Source organism: Macrobrachium rosenbergii, chromosome 44 (genome assembly GCF_040412425.1).
Source record: "Macrobrachium rosenbergii isolate ZJJX-2024 chromosome 44, ASM4041242v1, whole genome shotgun sequence".
NCBI classification, from domain to species: domain Eukaryota; kingdom Metazoa; phylum Arthropoda; class Malacostraca; order Decapoda; family Palaemonidae; genus Macrobrachium; species Macrobrachium rosenbergii.
Window position 1 is genome coordinate 38,200,121 of NC_089784.1, and position 23,027 is coordinate 38,223,147.

A 23,027-nucleotide genomic window follows, 5' to 3' on the forward strand; every position below is an offset into this window, starting at 1 on the left:
GATTATGATCTTATTAGATATAGAGGTATAAATATATTCTCTACTTGTGTATTTCAATAGCATTTGTTATCCAGTTAACTTTATTATACAAATTCTTTTATACAGATATACAAATCACTAGAATTAAAAAAAAAAATTATAAATTTTATATGATATTTTTTAAGTTGAAAACTTATTCCCTAAAAATTGCTCATGAAGTCAGGAATGTCTTTTTAAGTCTTCCTCACAAACATGAAACTTTGCGTTAGTCTCACGAGGCACTCGTGAGTCAATTAGTTTCTTTATTACATACAGTATATGAAAGGTGATCTTGAAGTATCGTCATTGAAAACTTTCTAAAAAGGTTACTTTGTATGTGTGGGGGTCTTCTGCGGAAATGGGAGAAATCATGAGTTTCCGACGAGGAAAACAAGACAACGATAATCCTGAGTCTCTCCTAATACTCTCACCATCATCATCCTCATTTCCCAGATGATTTAGGATTTCTAGTGAGGTTTTAGGCAATCCCTTTAATAATAAGTTCATTTGCGACTGACAAAGACACTTTATTACTTATCATATTTACCACATTTATCCATGAAATGTGGATAAAATGTGGAATTGTGGAAGAATAATTCCTTCAGATTCATTGGGAAGATTAAAACAACACACATCAACACCTTGAACTTACTATGACATTTGAAATCATTACAGATACAACGCAATTGAGCCAAAGAGTGACATGCAGTTATTATTTTTTGCCTATTTACTCTTTCACTTTTGATTTTGCTATGGAGCACTGACCAAACATAAAAGACCAGCATTAACAAGCAAATGGTCCTCAACATTAGTTATGTTCCATTATATTTTTTTCTGAATTCTTATATGAGTCAGTGTTTAGATCATGTTCAACACAACTTTACAAGATGATACACTGTCCATGTGCTTAAAGATCTGAGGATCTTTTGTGTGTTTTATATGATAAGAAACATTCCGTTTATCCCATTTCCCCAGGTACCACGTGGCACTTACTGTCCTGCAGCAAAGACACGGGGAAAGCTGGTGATGGGTAGCTGGTGAGCCAGAGACGGAAGTCGGGATGAGTGGACTCAGAGTAAAGAATACGACTGCAAAGAATCTCCAGACGGACCATCCAGTTCTCGGCCAAATGGCAGTTCTGGAGGACCACCCACCACCCAGATTCTGCTCCTTGCTCGATTGTGTTCTCCGCCACGGATCCCTGATAAAAGAAAAGAATACGGAATACTATCTTTGTAACAGCGTATTATAAATACAAAAATTATAAGAAAGTCTGTGAATGTTGGAAGACCAATCAGACGCCACAGATGATCTCGTTACCGAACTTACAAAAGCATTAATTATATTAATTGATATACTTTACTTGATTCGTAGTTACTTAAATTTTTAATTTCTCTTTCTTGTTCTGCATTTCATTAATCTTCTTTCATCATTAGCTACATAATTAAGTTACTTTTTGTTACAATTTTATTTGTCTATAGCCTGTTAAAAAATCTTGATTTATTAAGTGTAGATGATATGGAAGTATCAGAAGAATTAACAAAAGTCCTACTTTGATTCTCAAACTCTGTAGATCGAGTCTAAGAGTTGTCTGTGTATGGCTTGCATTTAAATCTACATGAAGAAACAATTAAAAACATTAATTGAAATAAATAATCTTTTTAAACATGAATAGTCATATCCTCTAAAGAAATGAAAGATAAAACAATTTGTTATCCATGCTGGGTGAAGGTTATCAGCTCCTTTGTCAGCTTGCCATTATAATTACTACAACTCGAAATTTTAGTGACAGGGATGTGCACCTCTTACAGTGTTGGACCTCGGTATTTTTCTAAATATTGCTTTCCCCTGTGTGACTTCCTTTTGCACGATTTGAGATGGGATCAGATCCCCAAGAATTAACTATTATTGTACATAATCGTTCGCGTGATTTATACATACACACACACATATATATGTGTGTGTGTGTGTTTATGTATGTATATATACTATCACAACTTTTTCACGTGATCTATATGAATGTTGTAAGTGAAAATTTAATGACATCATTGTGCTTCAGTTCTTTTTTCTCCCGTTCGGAAGTTCGTGCCAATTGTGCTTACTTGCTCTACCTCAAGTATACTTCCGCAAAAAGCCCTCTCACATGTCATCGCTAATGTCAAATAATGGCATCGATACTTGGATGTCAGTACAGACGCCTTTATTTTACAGGACGGAAGTGTACTTGAGGCAAAACAGTGAGTGGCACATGAGTGGTATTATCTTCGGAATGGGAAAAACTTTTCTTCTGCAATGGGACAGAAGACAAGGGTTCTAATCTCTTTGAAAACAGAAGTCCAATTCATCCTTTATTTTGTCAGTTACAGTATATTCTATAATTATCATACCTGTAGATCGTCCATTTGTTGCATGTTTATATAGTGAGGAGAGACAAAGAAAGACAGGAGAAACAAAGTGCCTGTTTGTAGATAGTTACAGAAAAGATGAGAAGAATGGGAATGAAAGGAAAAGGATGGGTCAGCTGAGATGAATTATTGTTTACGTAGTCTACATGGCATTAAGGACTGAAATGGTGAGAAATTCGTGGAGAAGAATGTAACACAATAAGCTGGAGATAATAGCAGTGATTTAGAGATTTCAATAGGAATTAGGAGGGGAAGACTTGAAAAGTGCTGGACTGATGAAAAATGAGACGTGTTGGGATGAAAGGACCTTAATAACCAGGCCTGTGATGTAGTGTTTGTAAGAAAATTCGGCACGCTGCTCACGAGCGTTTTATGTATGGGCATGAAGCAGCAAATGCTGTTGAAACTTTCTACATAAAAAAGATCCTACCGCGATTTAACAGTAAAAGTATTAATGTGACAAATACAGTTTTCTTGTATTTTCTTAGCAGACAGCCTCTGCTTTGGTTAACGGTTTGATACTGAACTAATATCTGGATATACAAACATAGACAAATTACATGAAATGGCGTTTGCTTGCTTATAGACTAGAGGAGTTCAAGTTTTTAGAAATTTTGAAGAGTACTCACCTGGCCCTGACCCAAAGATATAACATGGAAAGCCTCATCTGGAATTTGTTTTTCCTCTGCGAATCTGCAGGAACAATTTACCTTTGGAAATTCACGCTTAAAAACCAACAGGATGATTTTCAACGCTAAAAACGAAATCAAGAATATGAGATTTGGGAACATTGATCAATCTATATTAACATAAGAATATGTAGCCTTCATTTCGAATATAGCCAATTTTGGGATGAATTATTTTCATTGTGATTTCAGTTTCGTCGACATGGCATATGCAGATGGTCAGATATCATATTTCAATAAACTCAGTAGTGAGAGAAGGATAAAAGGTGGTTGTGCTGGGTGATATAAAGGCAAAAGTAAATGACAGAGAGAGAGCTTTTGTAGTTGCTAAACCTTAACCTAACGCTCTTACCTTTGGAGGGATGCAACTGGATCTGTTCCAGGAGAAAGGATGAAAATAAGAGGAGTCCTGCAGGTGGAGTCATCGAAGGAGGAGGAAATGTTGAACTGAGGTGGAGAGAGGTACTCCTCTCCTAGCTGCTTTTCAATCATGTCCTTTTTCAAAAAAAGATATAATACAGGATTAAGGACGAGACATTGTTTTTAAATTGGGAGTATTTATAAATATATTTATAAATATATATATATATATATATATATATATATATATATATATATATATATATATATATATATATATATATATATATATATGATTATTATCACATTTGTACATGATTCATTTATCACACAATACCACAGGTGAAAATAAGAGACAGGTGTAGGTCCTGACCGGTTTCGACTTTATTTCAAGCCATTGATGTCAATGGCTTGGAAATAAAGTCGAAACCGGTCAGAAATCATTTTTCACCTGTGGTATTGTGTGATATATATGCATATATATATATATATATTGATATATATATATATATATATATATATATATATATATATATATATATATATATATATATATATATATATATATATATATATATATATATATATATATATAAGCTTGACCTTACCTGAATAGCGAGAGTGACCTTATCTGGCCTTATGCATCGAAGCACAGCCAGCCTCTCAAGGGCACTTAAATCATGATAAGGCTCCGGAAAGGGTGTCTGGTGAGGAACGGGAGATTCGTATACCTCCTCCCAGAGAGGTAGGTTCTTGGTTAGATGCTCATGGATGCCTGACAAACTATATAATAAGAAAATGAAAATTATAATTTTTCACGTGCAGCTTCAGCAAAGGTTGCAGGAAATTATATTAGGATATAATTTCAGAAAACTACCATCACCAAATAATACTTCAATAAATTTTAAAAATGCAACAGTATACCAGATTTCTGTGATAAATCTCGTTATAATTTTGTGTCAGGGAATCCGTGTGTCAATAACTAAATTGCATATAAATGCTATTTTCATAAAACATTAAAGTTATGATAAGATAAGTATAAATCAAATTGTGTAAAAAGAATTCAAAGATAATAATCACTTTCTTCCCTTTATAACAAATTACTGAATCGACCAAAACCTCCATACCTTGCACACCTCCCTGCCTGGATGAGTTGATGCCAGGCTCTGTCCGAAAGCCACGATGTTGGAGGACCGCCTATGGAGCTGTCAATTAGACCTTTTCCTCCAGTTAGTAAGAAGCGCCATACGTCTTCGTTAAGAGAACCCTGAAAATAAAACGGCAAATACTCATCATATTAATTTACTTTTTCGGCATCAAGTCTGCATTTCTTCAATATTTATCTAGTAGTCTGTGTGCCACTGACCATCACTGCTGAATTTATACTAACCTCACTTAACCAGAATTAATCTAACAAATACTGTGGTTAAGAATAGATTACCCTGGTAAAATTATATGTATGAAGTTATTCCTGTCTCATTTAATATCATGCTGTTGCCCCGGTGGTCTTCAGAACACCAAAATGTAAAGAAAATACCCAAACTACATTTAACATAAAAGACTTGTCATTCCAATATAAATCAATAAATCAAGTGTTATGTTTTCTAGAACAAAACTTCTCTCTCTCTCTCATGAAATATTACCTGTGCTTGCTGAAGTCTTACACACAAGATGAAGGAAAAGAGCATCTTGTCTTTCTCAAAGAGAGATCGGCTGACCGACAGAAAAATGGCCCTTGTTAAATAAGAATTCAGCAATTCGATTCTTGACTCGACGTTTTCGCTTGTGGCTGAACTCCTTATGGACTGCAAAAATATTCAGGGGAAATGTTATATGTATCAGGTGTACAATATTTTCACAGCAGAAAAATACCTTAAATGTGGAAAATTATAACTCAAAACGCAAAAAGTTTAAGAAACATCAAATTTTCAAACAAAAATCTATATAAATTTTAGAAATTTCCACAGAATTGTCTTTATTTCTCGTTGACTTCATTCTTTTGCCATGTGGGAATTTTCTCGTCTCCTCTTATCAGCTACAAGAGCGGGTGGCTCTGGATGTCCACTTCGTGAGTCTGAACAAGGGCGCATCTCGCCTCGTTGGCTGCTATAATATGGGTCGATGACCAGTGGTCTGGTGCAGTATCAATAAACGTTTTAGTCTCAATACCTGTAATGCAATCAAAGCCTTCCAGAGACAGGCCGAGAAATACCATCATACACTTAAATTCACCACTACCGTTGGTATCAAGGAGAGTTTGCTTTGGAAAGCAACACCTTGCCTAGCACATCTGGAGGACATGGTCATGTAACAGGACTCTGATGCGGCTAGCAATGTTAAAACCAACAAGACATTGCCATACCATGCCCCGTGAAATAACCTCAGGTAGTCATTCTCATCTTCGACAGGAAAATCACCAAACTGACTGCCTCTTGGCCAGTTCTTCGTACCCCAATCCATAATCAAGATGATATCTTGAATTTTCTGAAATTTACAAAATTGATCTGTTGCTTAAAGAATTCTGCAGTCAATACGATGACATGTCTCAGTATCAAAGAATACAATAGTCAACATGCACAATTGATTGCATCCCCCTTCTGCAACGCCAATTGTTGAATCTGCCCCATATTGACATAATTTTGAAAACTTAAACACTTTATGCCTCTTTTGGAATCATCTAGCTAACCAATATGAAAAAGCCACGAATATTTGACCCTGCGTTTGAATGTAAAAATCATGTCAAGCTGTCTGTTGTAATAAATATTGATGTTTATGTACAACAAATGCGACATATGCAGCCCAACCATGAGTCCAGTAGAAAAGAGGCTCAAATATTGTGCCAGATTTTCGAACTATTGCTACAAGTGGCTAGCACCTTGTGTCAGCTACGACTGATCATTTGACGACACCCACCAATGACAACTATGCACGTCCTTCGCACCGTTCACGCCAAAACTCGGCCTAAAACCCTTCCTGTTGTCATGTCAGTCAATGTACCACCCCTGACTAATGGGCCCCCATACAAGGTGGCCCTCAATGCTGCTTTTGACAAAGAAACCATAGCAGGAAAGCTTGCAATAAATGACTCTGCAATAGTGGTTACTAGTACCATGTTACCTAATGCCACTAGCATTAACATCGTCACAAAGTATAAAAGGTGAGGAAATAAATTTTATGGATTCTGTGTGAGCAGCATGACTCTGCATTAACGTAGAACTCAGACTACAGAAAATCCACGTTATAACGGGAATCCTGATGCTGCAATATCCAAATTTAACGCATCTTTTACACCCGATTCCGTAAGCGATTTAACCCTCGCACCATTAACCACATCCATTGCCAGCCAGGAAAACTTGATGACTTTCTATTGTGGATATAAATTTTGTATTAGTAATGCAATAAATGTACTTGAATAAGGTATGGATGTTTGTATTTGAGATCATATCTTAACTTTCACTGTTGATTTATCTTACGTTTTTTCTTCAGTCTTTATAAGATTTAGAGTATTATTACAATATCTTCAAAAGGCTACTTTTGTCAACAGGAAGGTAGGAAAATTTTCGTAATCTTTAAGAAGAAATTTAGGTTTGTTTTGAACTAGATCCTATTTTTTCTTGGGAAGACTCATGATCCGTTTACCTTATTAAAATAAACTAAGCTCTAAGCTATGATATCCTGCATACCCAATGTTCTGCTTCTTATCCCAGATGTTTCTGCGGTTGGATTAAGTTGTATAAATACTGTAATAGTCTCGTCGTGACTTCTTTACAATGCTTGTCATGAGACAATTAGCTCCTGGCTATATTATGGACCCTAGCTTGCTGTCATCTCTGACAACAATCATATCAAGGTACCTTTGGTGGGAGCTCAAAAAGCCAGAAATCTAGATACACTCAAGAAAGTCTTAAAGCAGAAAACAATCATGAAGCCATGTTCCCAAACTTTTTAATTATAAAAAAATATGAATGAAATAGGAATAAGGGGCTTCAATGTAGATGTTACTTGCACTTGATCGCATCATTAGATGTGATAAGTTCCTCATTGGTTGGGTGGGTACCGTTCTCAGCTAGCACTCTGCTGGCCCCGCGTTCGAATCTCCGACCGGCCAATGAAGAGTTAGAGAAATTTATTTCTGGTGATAGAAATTCATTTCTCGGTATAATGTGTTTCGGATTCCACAATAAGCTGTAGGTCCCATTGCTAGGCAACCAATTGATTCTTAGCCACGCAAAATAAATCTAATCCTTCGGGCCAGCCCTCTCTAGGAGAGCTGTTAATCAGCTCAGTGGTCTGGTTAAACTAAAGTATACTTAACTTAACTAGATGTGACAAGTAAAACCAATAAACAGGGCATGGGTCCCTGCCTTTCTTCCAGCGTCCAGATGCCGTGCCTTCCTTTTTGTCCTTTAACGATTATATATACCCTTTTAACGTGTCAAGTTTTTATCGTTCTCCTTGGTAATGTATTTTTCTTCAGTGAATTGTGAATATTGGTTAGGTAATTAATTGTTAATATCCTACCAATATTCCTATCATTTCCTTGAAGCTGTTTTACTCTCTTTCTGCTGCAAACTTGGCTCAATAGCATTAAATCAAAATGCTTTAATTTGAGAGAGAGTCTAAGTTGTAACATTTACCCTTGAAGAAATGTCACTTATCCAACCTATTGTATCCACCAGTGTCTCTATAACTAGCTAATTGTACATGGAAAAATGTTTGATTATCTCAATGTTTTTTAAAATTTGTTAGCAAGGAGACCTCTGAAAATTGTGTAATCTGATGTCATAAGAAGTATAAGCAGTCCAACTAGAGTCGTTGTCGACTGTAAATTACCTTGTAAATACCAGATCGCCTCATTCCCTGACACCTTTTTTACTAATGGATTTTTTTTAGTGCTTTATATATCTGTGATATTTTATATGACTTTGAAGTATATTTTTAAAAATGCCTTAGCTCATGTCCATGCATTTCAACCTTAATCCCTTTCAGCTGACTTTGGTTCAGAGTAAGCTGTAAAAGGAAAGTCAGATATTCACAGATATCCCCTTTCATAGAGGCCTTATACTGTACAATATGTAACATACTAACAAAGGAGGGCATTTGCTCATCCCTTCACATACCTGGTGGTAGAGAGTTATAAACCATGCCAAGGAGTACTGGTACATGGGTTCTATAGCTGCCATATCCGAGACGCAGAAGAAAAGAACAGAAGCATGAATAGCCACAGGCTGGTATGCACTGCGGGCTTCATCGATTTCCATCTCGGTCTGTTGGACAACCTCCTCCTTAGCAGATATCTCCTGTGACAGAACCTGTGAAGTGATTAAGAACAGAAAAGTTACATATGGAACACAGGTGAGAGGGGACATAGAAGTGCCGATAAAAAACAGACTTTTTTTTCAAAGCTAAAGTGACACTGCTAAAATCATCTACAAAAGAACTGTAACAAATAAGCAGAAGTGCATACAAAGTACGGTTAAAGATGGGAGAGGTCTTAATATATGGAATAAAGGTGCAGTTACTTCAAGTATCTTGCTCTTGGCTGCCTTGCTTACTTTCATAAGGTTCTCAGTGGCTTTTAATTTCTACTTTCAAATTCTTCAGGAGTCTTTCTGTTTGGTATTAGAAGAAAATTACTGGACTGTCACATCGTCATACACGATGGTGATTACAGAAATTGGTAACAGAAATTCACCCGAACTCCTGATTTCTTATTCACACTTGCGTTCTCCAGGTCACAGTTACATGATTATCATCACCAGCCCCATCATCATAGTTCTAAGTCTCATAATACAACCTTACCCTGCTGGAGGACATGATATCAATCGCCTTTTCATCTTCAAGAAGATTTTGGCCGGCAGTCGAAAGGACCTCAAGGATTTTCTCCTGGGTCTCTTGAAGTGCGCGGCGATTATGAGCAGACTCCACCAATAGGCGGTTCTTCCGTTCTTCAAGCTGAGGCCTTTCGTGGGCTACAACCAGACCTAACAGCTGATTCTCCAGACCAAGCTGGGTAATAAGGAAGTTCACGAGGACAACCTGAAAGCATTCAGGAATGACATTTCTGACCTCTGGGAAGTTAACAATAGATGCAAGGTTCTGAATGGGTTTAGCAGATGATTTCATCACTACCAATACTGTTCTACTGATGAAATTCATTAAATTATTTTCATGGCATTGGTAAGAGTCCATGAAAAGGAATTTCATTTTGACCAGAAAAAAAAAAACGTTTTAACTTGTACCGAAATCAGAAATTTTCAGAAATGCATAGGAAATAGTAAACAAATAAATATTGTTTTTTGAAATGATGGCATAAATTCGGTAACTGCGTACACAACAAATAACCTATTCTCAACTGTAAGGAAAAGTAGGATATACAGAAACCTGAGATATTTCAGTATGAGAAAATTATAATCTGAAATAACAAGAAGAAGCGGTTTTTATTTACTTTGACAGTAATCTGGGGAAGGTAATGGGGATTCCTCAGCCTCGTCGTGAAATAGAGTTTGAAGCCGGTGCGGTACTCGACCTGGTGTTCACCAAAACGGACGTGGTCGACGCCTTGCTGTTTGTACGTCTGCTTCAGCAGCACAGGATCTTGGAGGCAAACAAAATATTTGTCAAGGGACACTTGTTTACTCATGCTTATGAAACAACATCCTTCATCAGTGCATCGCTACTATTTACCTTCTGGTCTCAGGCATGTCCGATAACTGTATCATTTTTCTTATTTAAAGATTTCCTCTATCTTATTTTTAACATATTCCTATTTTGTCCCTTTCATTTTCATTGACTTGCTGTTCCATATACTTCCATCAGTCATACACCCAGTCCAGTTCTTCTTTCACTCCTCATTCACTTCAAAGGATTCCCTCAGTTCATCCCACACGAAGGTCTGTCAGTTTCAACACTTCCTGTATATTTTTAAACCTGTATAAAAGTACTTGAACTTCGTTTCGATCATTCTCGGTCCACGTATTCCAATCTAAAGTTACCCATATTATTATTATTATTATTATTATTATTATTATTATTATTATTATTATTATTATTATTATTATTATTATTATTATTAAAACTAACTTAAGAATATAACTGAATCACATTTCTTAAGGGAGGTGAAAATGGAAGCAATGTAAAGTTAAAAGAGTTGGACAGCTAGGTGTGAAGAGACTCATGGGAACGGATGAAAAGTCAAAGGCAGAAAGCAATGCGGTTTGGGCCGCAGAAACATTGCAAAGAACCTACAGTGCTGTGTAAAGTGCACAGTTCAAGGCCTCTCAGTGAGCACTAAGGCTTAACCCAGCAGTGTCTTAACCACAACCTTAAGTGAAAACTGATAAACCTCTCCATACCTAGAATTGGGTCGATATCCTCTCCAACACCCTCGATAAGCAGGGGTACTCCTTTCTGCAGTGCCCCTTCCACCGTCCTGATGAATGAAGGGTCGGTCTGTTTCGTCACCAAGAGCCCGTTTTCTTTCTCCATGTTCATGATCCACTTATTGGCTTGACCTATAAGCGACGAAGTTAGCCAAAAGTAACAAAATATTCTTTTTTGGCAGGGGTTGGGGGGAGGGAGAAATATAAACATGGCTCTCGAAATCTGTTAAAAACTCTACATAGGGTTTGCTATGAGAAAGCAAATATTACTGCAAAAATCACCACTGTAAGTCAGTATAATTTTCTTAACATTATCTCAGAAAATAATGTAAATACATCACGTCATTATTCTAAAAGCAAGTTTAGTAAAAGGACGTTCCCAAATATAGTAGCCGGAATTTTGGGAATTTTATCACTGCGAATAAAACAACATGAGTACTAAGTCATATGTACGCTGTTAATTCATCCTTCCAGTAATTAAGGAGTGTTTTCAGTTACTTTAAATTCAGGTCGATCATGCTGAAGGCAAGTCTGCCTGGTACGTCTGTCATGTTCAACAGGCTTATTCAAACATTAGCCATAATTCAAAGACTATTTATACGTGGGTCTGTTTAAAGTGTTACTAATCGCTCAATTCGTGGTTGTAAGTACATTCAAATCCATATTTACCTAGATAATCTATCAAAAACCCAAACCTGCCAAGTAGGTTCTTACTAAGCAATGATTTATGGGTCTGTGATACTTGCCCTCTAACCATATGAAAAGTAAGGTTCATCATGAGGGCCGTAAAGTCGTAATTGCCCTTGTGGATTTGTTTACAGTTATACACAGCTTAGCCTGTATATTGAAAGAGTTAACCTTGCGAATTAAAAGATCGTAATTACCTCCATGAGTCTGCGTGTTACTTTATTTACAATTACACCAAAAGACTATTCAACCATATTCATCCTGCAGATTTATTTAGTGACACCACTACTTTTCAAGTCGATTCGGGATCGTCCTTAGTCAACAGACAGTTACAACAACCTTGAAGTCACATCAATATATTAATCCTAATGAAGTGGACACTTACCTTGCGGGTCTATCATGAGTGGAAAACGCCTCGAGTACGCGACAATAATCCCGTTGTCAACAGAGAACTCATCGACAGGTAAACCTGCTAATTGCCAAGTACGACTCTGCACTGTGTCGCCCAATGTGTCATAGAGAGAAAACGTGGCGCTACAGGATATTCCAAGCTCTTGACAGTGAGAGTGCCACTTCTTGACACACTCCTTAAACAGGAAATACAATAAATGATTTAAAATACTAAACCAAAAAACAAAAACACCGATGACAGATTGGTGTGAGAATCTTGTATATTTTAAGAACGTTTTCTGATAATAAGGGCTGTCTTTTGTTCTAGCACAAAATGATCGTTTGTGGAAAAAACAGAAAAAAAGGGCAAAGTGAAATACAATTAAAGTTAACCATAATACTAATTAATGCTTTCATGAAGCATTACAGCCACTTACGATGTTAAAACACCTGTTTCAAAATGCAAAGAAAACAGTTTCGGGCTTATAATTTACGGAACCATACATACATGCATTAACTAAATGGGTGTATGTATATATATATATATATATATATATATATATATATATATATATATATATATATATATGTGTGTGTATGTGTGTGTGTGTGTGTGTGTGTGTGTGCATATCTGCATTAATATATTCTTATTTCAGTTATTTCTATTATTTCAAGACTACACATCTTCTTGACACACACATACACACACATATATAAACATACAGTGTATGTATATATATATATATATATATATATATATATATATATATATATATATATATATATATATATATATATATATATATATATATATATATATATATATATAGATTTCTAGAATTTGAATCTTTTCAACATAAACGATGTTTTCAGTCATTTTAATGTTAAGGGTTTGGTAATAAAAAAATTCTCCTAACGTTTCTTTCTGCATATACGAAATTCTCTAGAAAAAATGATAAAAATATAACGGACAAACTGGAAAGTCACTTGCACAACCAATTAAGTAGCATCAAAATTCTGTAAGAACTGGCCAGACACCGAATGCATTTTTTGTACGCATGAGAGATTCAGATCATCCTATTACCTACCGAAGTGAAGAAGTTCCATATAGTTCTGTTCAATGACACGGTTAAAAGCTAAGTCACGGAACTTTGTTTTATCAATTCAAACACTGGTAATGTTTTAAGCTTGATGTTTTCGCAATTGAAAAAAATATATGTAAACATAATCTAAAAAGAGATTAAAATTCAGGTTTATACACATTTGGTAAATTGCATTGTCACCCTTTTCAAAGTTCTTAACGTTAAGTATGTTGTTCCCGTCTGAGACAGGATCATCCTGGATAATCCCTTTCTTAATTACCCTTCGAGTCCAGTTAACCATCTGGTGGGTCTTCTTCTTTTTCTTTACCTTTAACATTTTCTTTACCTTTAACATTCTTCTAAACTGTCTCATTTTTGCCCTGACGATGCGTGAATAAGCGCAAAAGAGCTTGGTTCGAATCATCTAAATGTTATTTTCTTGTGGTTTTCCCACATACTAAACCACGCGTATCTCCTATGAATTTCTGCGTTTATATATATATATATATATATATATATATATATATATATATATATATATATATATATATATGTATATATATATATAAATGTACATACATAATATATATATATATATATATATATATATATATATATATATGTGTGTGTGTGTGTGTGTATAATAAAATCACGAATAAAATGAAGAGGAATCTTAGCTTTTCATTTTGCTGGATATATCAAAACAACAGGAATCTAAACAGCGTTCATATTTTCGTGATTCAGTTATACATATGTGTGTGTTATATATATATAAAATATATATATATATATATCTTAGCGCTGTATATCAAAACAACAGGAATTTTGTTATTTCAATCTTTGTAAGAAATAAATAAAGTTCGAATTATACGAGTAGCAATAATGCATTCGGAAAATGAATTCTTCTTTCCTCTGAATAATATCATCAAAGAGGTTCAGCCACGTGCGAGAATGCTAACAACGCCTGGGTAACAGTATTTGATCGACTCTGGTCTTCGGATTTCCATCAGGCAAATCCTCATGAAAGCAAACTGCATTGGCGCAATAAGTTACGCTGACCATCTGCCGGCGCTTCTCTCTAAGCATGTTAATTTAACGTGAGGAAGACTGTTCTCATTCACCAAGCACACTTCTACAACCGTCTCAAGACACCTACTGTAACGTTTCATGCAAACTCTGCCAAGACAGTTTACGCATTCATTGCGTTCCCAAGTCGGACGAAAAGAGGGCCGCGTGCACAGTTCAGTTTGTAAAATACCGAGAATTATTGGAGCTTGTGACAACTTTAGCTTTCTGGTGTAAAAGGCAATGGATTATTGTGAGTATCGAATTAACGTAAAGAAACTAACTCTGTCAAAGCAATTATATCTTATTACGCGCAATCAGTAAGAGCAGTCAGTATGACAGAGACAGGAAGTCGTTTACAGACCTGTCTGTAGTCGACCGTGAAGGGTCCCAAGTAGGCTATGATGGCGGCAGCGATCAGAACATCTCCGACGACGTTCTCTAAACTCTCGCTGAGCTGCTGCGCCTCGCTGCTCCATCTGAAAATTAAATTGAACAAGATAAATCAATTAGATTAGAGTGACCTACTTTAGGATATAAGAGATGGTGTGAAACCATTTATGGAGACAACAGTAGAAAATACTTGTTTCACATTCTCAAAAAAAAAAAAAAAATGGTAATTGATGATTGAATTATTATGAGCTGTGATACGTGAGGCCAGAGTTGAAAAGGAGATAAAACGGAAAAAGAAAACAAACTGTAAGATTATTTATTTTCTAAATCAGGATATTCTGTAGAATGTAAATTAATAATTAATGATAAACATGAATAGTATTGCTTAATGCAATAGACAAATATTTTCAAGGAGAAAATTTGAAAACATTATCAGAGAATAATTATTTCACTCATTTTAAATTGTAAGAAGTGATGAACAACGTTATATGTAAAAGCGAATAAAAAAGCATATATGAAGCAAATTAAATACCTAAAGAATTCTGCAAAACTAAGTGAATCGATTAAATTATGAACCGCGGTGCAAAACATAAGATTTAACAAGCGGGTATAGAAGCAATGCTTCACAAATTTACCAGTTAAACTGAAAAAATGTATACTCTTTAGGTTATAAATAGATTAGAGCTGTTTTACGACATAAGCCAGACACTTTGATTGGAGTAAAAAGCATCGTCAAATAACCAAAACTTTGTCTAACGAAAATTTATGGGAATTAGCTGAAAGTTCGAAATCTGTTCCAAAATAAAATCATTCTTAAATACACGAAAGGAAGATAAAATACAGAAAACATGAGGCTGGATTTAGGAAGACTCTAATGTACCACTTTGAAAATAAAAATAGGGTTAATACATATATGAAGTTCAGAAGTTGATATTTATAGAGAAATAAAGAAATGTCCAAATTTATTCACTGAGAAATATTTCTCAATAAAAAGTTTCATATTCCCTAAAACCTGTAAGAATAAACTGTTTTGTATTTGATCTCATTTATTATTTCCTCTGCATTTAAGCCTTCGAGAATGTCTATCTTCTTCCATTCTTAACGATTAATTAAAGGACAAATACTCAAATTGTTTAAAGCAAAATCAAGAGCAGTTACGAGTGATCCCGATTTCAACAATTTCTTATTGTAATGCATAGCATTAGCAAAATCAACTGCATTCGTAGATAATTTTGAGGATTTCTTAATTCCAGAGACTAAGAAAAGAGTGCGATGAGGCATCGCATGTTAGTAAGCCATTCAAATACCAGAGCCACCTTTTCTTTCACTACCCCTGTATTATTTTGATTAGCTTATGATTACCTTGGCACCACATTCAAATGTATTTATTTAATTTAATTAATTCAAAAGATAACCTACCTGTCCCTTTCACCTCCCAAGCCTCCGATGAGCCTCTCTGATCTGTCCCTTTTCTGCTCACACCTGACGATGGAATCCTCAAGATCTTTCTTCTCTTTCTGCTTCTTCGTAAACTCGTCATTAAGGGCCTGGAGTTTGTCTGTCACCTAAATAAAGAGCATAATAGTTTTAATCCCTTTAAATAACTCGGAACAATCTTCGTTTGAGTAATGTTCACATCAGTAACCTTGAATTGTCTTGGCTCCTACCGAGCTGCGGACCATAATCTTCCAACGCATCCAATGAGAGGTTGGTTAAGAAATGTGATATCCCAACTTATGTATTAAGATGAGCATTTTTTAGTGAGCTAATATGAACACAGGAAAATTCAAGAGGTCTCGGTTGCTCCTCGCTAAGATTTTTATCTTCAGACCAAGATTCTTAACTTTAAGTGTTTTAGGCACACAGTCATGCTTCCATCTTAGTTTTATACGGAGATGACCAAGAAAATGAAAAAGGGACATTTTTTCTCTGTTTAATAACGATGTACATTCACTACCTAATACTACGTCCTTTCGGATGTATTTACCTCTCTCAGTTCCTTCCTCTTCTCTTCCAGCTTCTCATTTTGAAGGGCGAGCTCATGATTGGCAGCTTCGAGGGCCTGCTTCTTTGGGGCGACAATTTTGATGACCTGATCATAAACAACCATGGCTCTTACCCACCGACACAGGCCCTCGCAGGCCATGGAAACCATCCGAATTTTCTTCGGGTCAAAATCGGGGTGGCTGTAGAATCTGACAAGTGGAATTCGAAAGAAAAAACTTATGTTTGTAGTTCTTGAGTAGTTTCGAGTAGATATCAACCTCGATGGATTTACTCTGTGTTTTTCGTGGAAGCCTAATTAAACTATGGGTTCATGGAGAGAGAGAGAGAGAGAGAGAGAGAGAGAGAGAGAGAGAGAGAGAGAGAGAGAGAGAGCCTTAATCCAACAAACTGCTATAGCAAATTTTTTCAATTTAAAGGGTAATAATAAATGTACTAGGCAAACAAGAACATACAATATGCAGGTCTTTGAAACAGGAGCAGATGCTCTGCTCTCTACGATATTATTAAAATTTAACCTGGGGTCTTGTATCAAACTACTGAAGGCTTGAGCTACCTATTTTAGTGAGCAAGGGATCTGTATCAACATTTTATACAAAAACAAACTCTTTATATACATATTCATTGGTTTTATAAGATATTGTGACAGTAAATACCTTTCACAAAATCAACTCAAAATGGAAAGACCCAGTGACCACGAAGTTTCACAAAAGTAAAATGACGGAAAGACATCACCAATTAAATTCACGTCCCTAAAAAAAAAAACAACGATAACCCATACTTGTTCCTAACTAAGGTGATTATCTTGGTCGGTATGTGCTCCTTATCGTAATCCAAGAGATTTTGTAAGAACTTCATGTCCCCCAGGAGCTTCTGCGACGGTGCCCAGAAATCCTCGATCATCTTTCCAGACCCACTTGGATCAGGCTTTCGTTCCGGCTTTACCTCCAGCATGACACACACGGCTTCCATAACCTTGAATGGAGAGAGGGAATGATTAAGCGGTAGGTAAAGTTTAATTACTCAGTCCTTTTCCGCTACTGAAATCTCATTCATGTGGGTCGAAGGGACTGCTGGCATCGAATGAGATATGTTCTTGGATACTTTCACCTCTTGTGGAAAAACCTTGGAGATGTGCAACTTAGCCCCATCTCGGCTTTTTTATATACAGGATATTTTTACCTATTTTTTCACATTGGGATGTTTCTGTAAAATCTATCTTAGCAAGGTTAGCTAGTGGCCTCTCATGCATATTCCATATGAACAGTTGCATATTATGGATGATAAACAACAAAATTAGAAATATACTGAAGCACAAACGTCTTTTGAAGTCTTTATAAATAACACTGTGGTCTGTCTAAATAGTTCTAAGAGGAAGAGAATCATTACAAAAAGAGCACAAGTTACCAGTTTGACTCCCGGAGGTGGGTTTTTCATGGCTTTCACAACTCTGATGTCGTCTTGCTTGAGCGTGTTCAAGGCATCTGTAGCAGCATTAAGAGCAGGAACTGCCTTTGCTAGTTCCTTCTCGCAGTCATCCTTAATAGACTGAGCATCGGCAAATTTCTTATTTGCCACAGCCTCGTCAGCTGCTACCAGCTAAAATGAAACGAATTTCAACTTGATCATTATATGAGTTTGAATGCGTTTCAGTCGGATTATTTAATTTCATGAAAATGCATAATTTGCTAAAACGTAAAATTCAGAAAATTTCTATAGAATTGCACGAATTAGCAACGGAAAGATTTCTCTGATTTCAGTCACGATGCACAACACATTTAAGAAGATTCCAGTTAAGAAAATAAACAAAATATGCTGACCTTATGCATGGAATCGCTCTCTCTCTCTCTCTCTCTCTCTCTCTCTCTCTCTCTCTCTCTCTCTCTCTCTCTCTCTCTCTCTCTCTCTCTCCGCTGAAATGTGCAAAGTAAAGGTCGATACAAGATAAAATACCTGATATCGAAATAGTACATTACCTCCTTCTTTCTCTCTACTTGAATGGTGTCTTGTTCAATTTTAATCATTAGGGCTTCCGTATTGGCTGAAGTCTCTACGAGCCGCGGCTGCAACATCTTCAGTTCCTCCTGCAGTTCTGTTATCAGCAGTTTAGCTTCTTTCAGCTTTTCTAGGCCAGTTACATACCTGGAAGCATAAGCACCATAAAGTATGCGTCTGATGACATCAAAAGCTATATAAATTTAAAGAAGGTTTAAGGACTAAGTGTACAAATTCGATGCCTTACAACAGAGAGGGTGATTGCAATTATGATTTATGTATCATTATCAGTAGGGTTAAAGAGACAAGACTCAAGAGTTTAATTTGCTCGAATAAGGCAAATATGAATAGAGATCTATTGAAGTGACAAAGGCAGAATGTATACGGTGTCATTATGAATCATGAAAAATCAAAAAGTATTCTCCAGCTGATCCTGACTTTAGATTGTTACGAAATAATATTCTGAATCAAACCCTTTGTATTTAAATGAAAAATATTGCATATAGTTCCTAATGCTCCTTTTTCCAAATACACGAAGTGTCAAGGACTAACGGAAATCTTAAAAAGCGAAACACACCCAGACACCTTTCCTACTTTCATTGAACTCTTTGAGTATTATTCTCGAACAGGAGACAAACACCATCCTACCTATCCCTCAGGGTAAGAATCTCAGAGCGCTTTTTGAGCAGAAGTTTCTTGAAAGTGAAGACCACCTCCAGAAACGAAGTAGGAGTGACGTAACAACGTCTTCCATGTTGTTCGTAATATCTGGAATGACAGAACACAGTATGCATCTGAAAGATATCTACATTTGATATACCCAGAACTGATTCGTGAAACCTATTTGGCTTAACAATGAAAGCTTTTGAGAAGTCAAGATTTATCTGGGTAAATTCAATCAAAAGAACTTTTCATATGGTCAGTTGACATTTAATGATTTCAGAAAGCGCTTGTAGTGTGCAAATGTCATAAATGTCAGTCAAGAACCTAAAGACTAAAAAAAAAAAATTTCTCCTCTGATGGGGTAATAAATTTCAGAAAAGTTTCCTGTTGCAGAAAAACTCGAGAAACAAACCGTGCATAACAGTCACGGGTTATCACCTTTGACTCAGCTCCTTTATGGTGTGGTGGAAATAGACACAAGCTGACACACAACGTTTCAGCAAAGAAGCTTCTAACTTCGCTTCCTCCAGCAAAGTTGAAGCGACTCGTTCCAGGCCATCTTCAGGCCAGGCTTGAAACCTGAGAAGAGTAACAGCACAAATATGAGCTATGAACTTGGAAATTTATAAATATCCTTTATCTCCATTTAGCTGGCCTACTTTTTTTTAACATGGTCTTTCTCTGATTTTCACCTTTCATTTAATAAATTCTTTGGACAACCCTGTAAGATTGTAAATGCGACTCCGAGGCGTAGCGAAACTATTTTAGAATGACAAAATGATTAACAAAAGCATCCTATTTGCAAAATAAATGCAGTGTCTGGTAACAATGCTTCTGACGTACTCTGCCGATTGTTTGAAGTATATTTTTCAGTAAAAATTTACCACTTAAAGACAAAAGACTATTGATATCATGTACCCGAGCCTTCATTAAATGTCCTCGACCTGCAAAAGCCTTAAACTGTCATGAAAATATGCAAATGGGTGTGGCTTATTTCTTAGCAATTTACTTTACTTCAGATATGTTACCTTCACGTACAGTTTAAACCCAGTGCACACTTTCACGATCTTTATGCCGATTCGCACCGATGAAGAAAACCTGAAAACCGTAGTAACTCAGAGGTACGTCGGTCTGCACTAAAAGAATGATGTCACATCACAACTGTATTACGACACATGCGACACAATTAAAACATTACGACGGTATGCCACGATAACTGAGCGATTCAATTAGAAACTTTACGATGATGTATCACGAAATACAACACAGTAAATAGATCCATCTCAATGTCCTTATGACTGAGAGTTTGAGATTACAACTATCCAAAACATCTTTGCAACTTGTCACGAGAAAGGACAGGCACAAGATTTATTCATACAGGTTAATACCAAAACTGTTTTTTATATCAACTGGCAGGTGCTGAGAGAGAGAGAGAGAGAGAGAGAGAGAGAGAGAGAGAGAGAGAGAGAGAGAGAGAGAGAGAGATTAGACCTGAGATACAACTTTATGCAGCTTACACAATAAAGTGTCTCTTTAATTATAATAATAATAATAATAATAATAATAATAATAATAATAATAATACAAAATCCACATTTATGTAAAGTACTGTATTTACAAATAATAAAATGAATTCCAGCTCAAATCCCGTGAATATGTTTATAAAATACAAAATACATTTATGTAAAAGTAATTTAATTGTGAAGAAGATTTGCAATAATAATAATAATAATAATAATAATAATAATAATAATAACCTTTATTTCGGCTCAGGGCCATGGAATATACAAATACAATACACACAACCTAGATACATCAGGTAACATGATAAAAATAATTACCGGCAGTATCCACACAGTTGTTGAAGAAGTAGAAAAAAATTAGAATTCATAAAAATGGTAATGACAGTAATTATATGGAGAATAATAGCAAGAATAAATACAGATTGCAAGAAAAAATACAGGTCGCAGACGATTAATTTCCAGCTGGGAACCTTAGGTGGTTATAGAAGTCAGGTCCAGAAGGCTAAATACGAATATTGAAAATTGCGAAACTTTACAGTGATATTAATCACAGTAATAATTAAAAAAATAAAAACAAGAAAAGTAGAAATATAATAATAATAATAATAATAATAATAATAATAATAATAATAATAATAATAATAATAATAATAATAATAATAATAATGATAGATTCTGGAGATGACACTTCATAATTGCAAATCATGTGAAAATGTCATTTATATTCATTGTTAAATTTAGACTGAAAATCAAAGCAAACAAAATCAGTGAAGTAATAAGAATCTGCTACATGGGTACATAAACGAAATGTCAGGAAATTTTACAGTACGACACAAAGATATAATGTCAACAAGAGCAATGACTACTATAACATCGACGATCCTTGACTAACAGCGAATCGCCTCAAACATTTTGAGCTCTTCAAAAATTACGCGACGAAGAAAACGAGATGAAGACTTGCGACTGTTGAGGACCTGCTTGAACAATATTTACGACGTCCCGAAAGACTTTCTTCCGAATTGCGACGCTCAGATATGGATACGATTCAGCGCAAAAATCGTGAGATTTCAAAATGCTTTACTGGCATCCCGTTCTCCAGCCAAGCAGATAAGCTCTCCCCTTACTAAACTGACAAGAAGGAGTAATTGTTTATCGTTAAGTAATGGACTATTTTCTTTCGGGAAACACTTACCAGTCAATGGTGCAACAATTAATTAAAGATGGGAATCTTCTTAATCGAGACCTGAAGGTGTCGCCAATAGGAGAAACAGCCACAACCAGGTGGAGGTTGGCTCGGACCCGTTCGTTGAAGAATGCATAGAGAGTGGCAGGTGATGGGTCCATCTTAGCACCCTACAGAGTTTAAACGACAAGGAGGCCAACCCTTAGTGGCTTATAATTCTGTTTGAATGCACTAAAAACAAACCATTTGCTAAAACCCTAGTTACAAAATGTGTGCAACCCTTTAAACTCTTTATTTCGACTCAATTTCTTTTAGATATACTAACTCACTGTTACAAAATTTTTCTCACTTAAAATGATACTTATACTCTAGAGGCCTAGTATTCATTACTCCGGTAGAGAGCACAAGACCGTTCTACTGTAATTCTTGGCTCTTCTGAAATGCAACAAAAGAAAGGGGTACTGTATATGTGCATAAAAATGGATAAGAATAAATATTTTTCACCACTTAACGCTTGTGGATGTGATACAGTATTCCTCTCCGTCTGAAAGTCAGATAAATTTGAAACAAACGCAAGAACAAACAATCCGAAATCTACACAGAAGCAAACTGGTTTCATTTAACAAATGGAAATTATACTAAAACTAATCTTAAAGGATGCAAGAGAACGTTTCCTGTTGTAAATTTGGATAATTCATTTACAATAAAGGTAGATTCACCAAAGGGAGATTTTACAAACTTGTCATGATCGCTTGGGAAGTCTCTAGAGGCAATTATATAATAGAATAATACTGCTGTATGGACACCAGTTAAAAATCCCTTTTGTGAAAGAAGAAAATAAGACCTTTCAATAACGTGAATGTTTGAAATGAATCACGAAACATCTTGAAAGGGGTATGAAGGTTTAATCAACAACGATATGAATATTATTATAAAGAAGGTCGTATTGTTTATAAATAGCCTATATGAATCATGAAGAATCATGCACAAAGTCGAAACACTATCCATTAGCAATTGAATGGTGGTTTTGGTGAAGGTATTTTAGTTCAAATCTGTCGAGAAATTCTGATTTGCTAAAAGTAAGGTGCAGCTATAGAGAATGTATCAAATACTAAATGCAATTTTATTTCAAAGTTCGACTGGATCCTGAATCATTATTCATTTTTGGAAAAATTTTTCTTAAAAACTCTC

General features: G+C 35.7%; 1 protein-coding gene across 1 annotated transcript in view; it reads right to left on the reverse strand.

Annotated features, from left to right (window-relative positions):
- LOC136829594 (dynein axonemal heavy chain 3-like) overlaps positions 1–23,027 on the reverse strand; it is a 162,758-nt gene that overhangs the window by 18,405 nt on the left and 121,326 nt on the right. Inside the window, exons 48-67 of the mRNA XM_067088440.1 lie at positions 21,846–22,006; positions 19,569–19,709; positions 19,116–19,235; positions 18,449–18,614; positions 17,880–18,071; positions 17,254–17,447; positions 16,456–16,663; positions 15,888–16,033; positions 14,440–14,554; positions 11,924–12,125; positions 10,825–10,983; positions 9,918–10,066; positions 9,272–9,508; positions 8,590–8,781; positions 5,113–5,274; positions 4,597–4,736; positions 4,078–4,252; positions 3,462–3,604; positions 3,053–3,116; positions 1,012–1,219 (exon numbers count right to left, since the gene is read on the reverse strand). Of these exons, the coding sequence (XP_066944541.1) occupies positions 1,012–1,219; positions 3,053–3,116; positions 3,462–3,604; positions 4,078–4,252; positions 4,597–4,736; positions 5,113–5,274; positions 8,590–8,781; positions 9,272–9,508; positions 9,918–10,066; positions 10,825–10,983; positions 11,924–12,125; positions 14,440–14,554; positions 15,888–16,033; positions 16,456–16,663; positions 17,254–17,447; positions 17,880–18,071; positions 18,449–18,614; positions 19,116–19,235; positions 19,569–19,709; positions 21,846–22,006 (3,274 nt within the window). The remainder of the gene's footprint in view (positions 1–1,011; positions 1,220–3,052; positions 3,117–3,461; positions 3,605–4,077; positions 4,253–4,596; positions 4,737–5,112; positions 5,275–8,589; positions 8,782–9,271; positions 9,509–9,917; positions 10,067–10,824; positions 10,984–11,923; positions 12,126–14,439; positions 14,555–15,887; positions 16,034–16,455; positions 16,664–17,253; positions 17,448–17,879; positions 18,072–18,448; positions 18,615–19,115; positions 19,236–19,568; positions 19,710–21,845; positions 22,007–23,027) is intronic.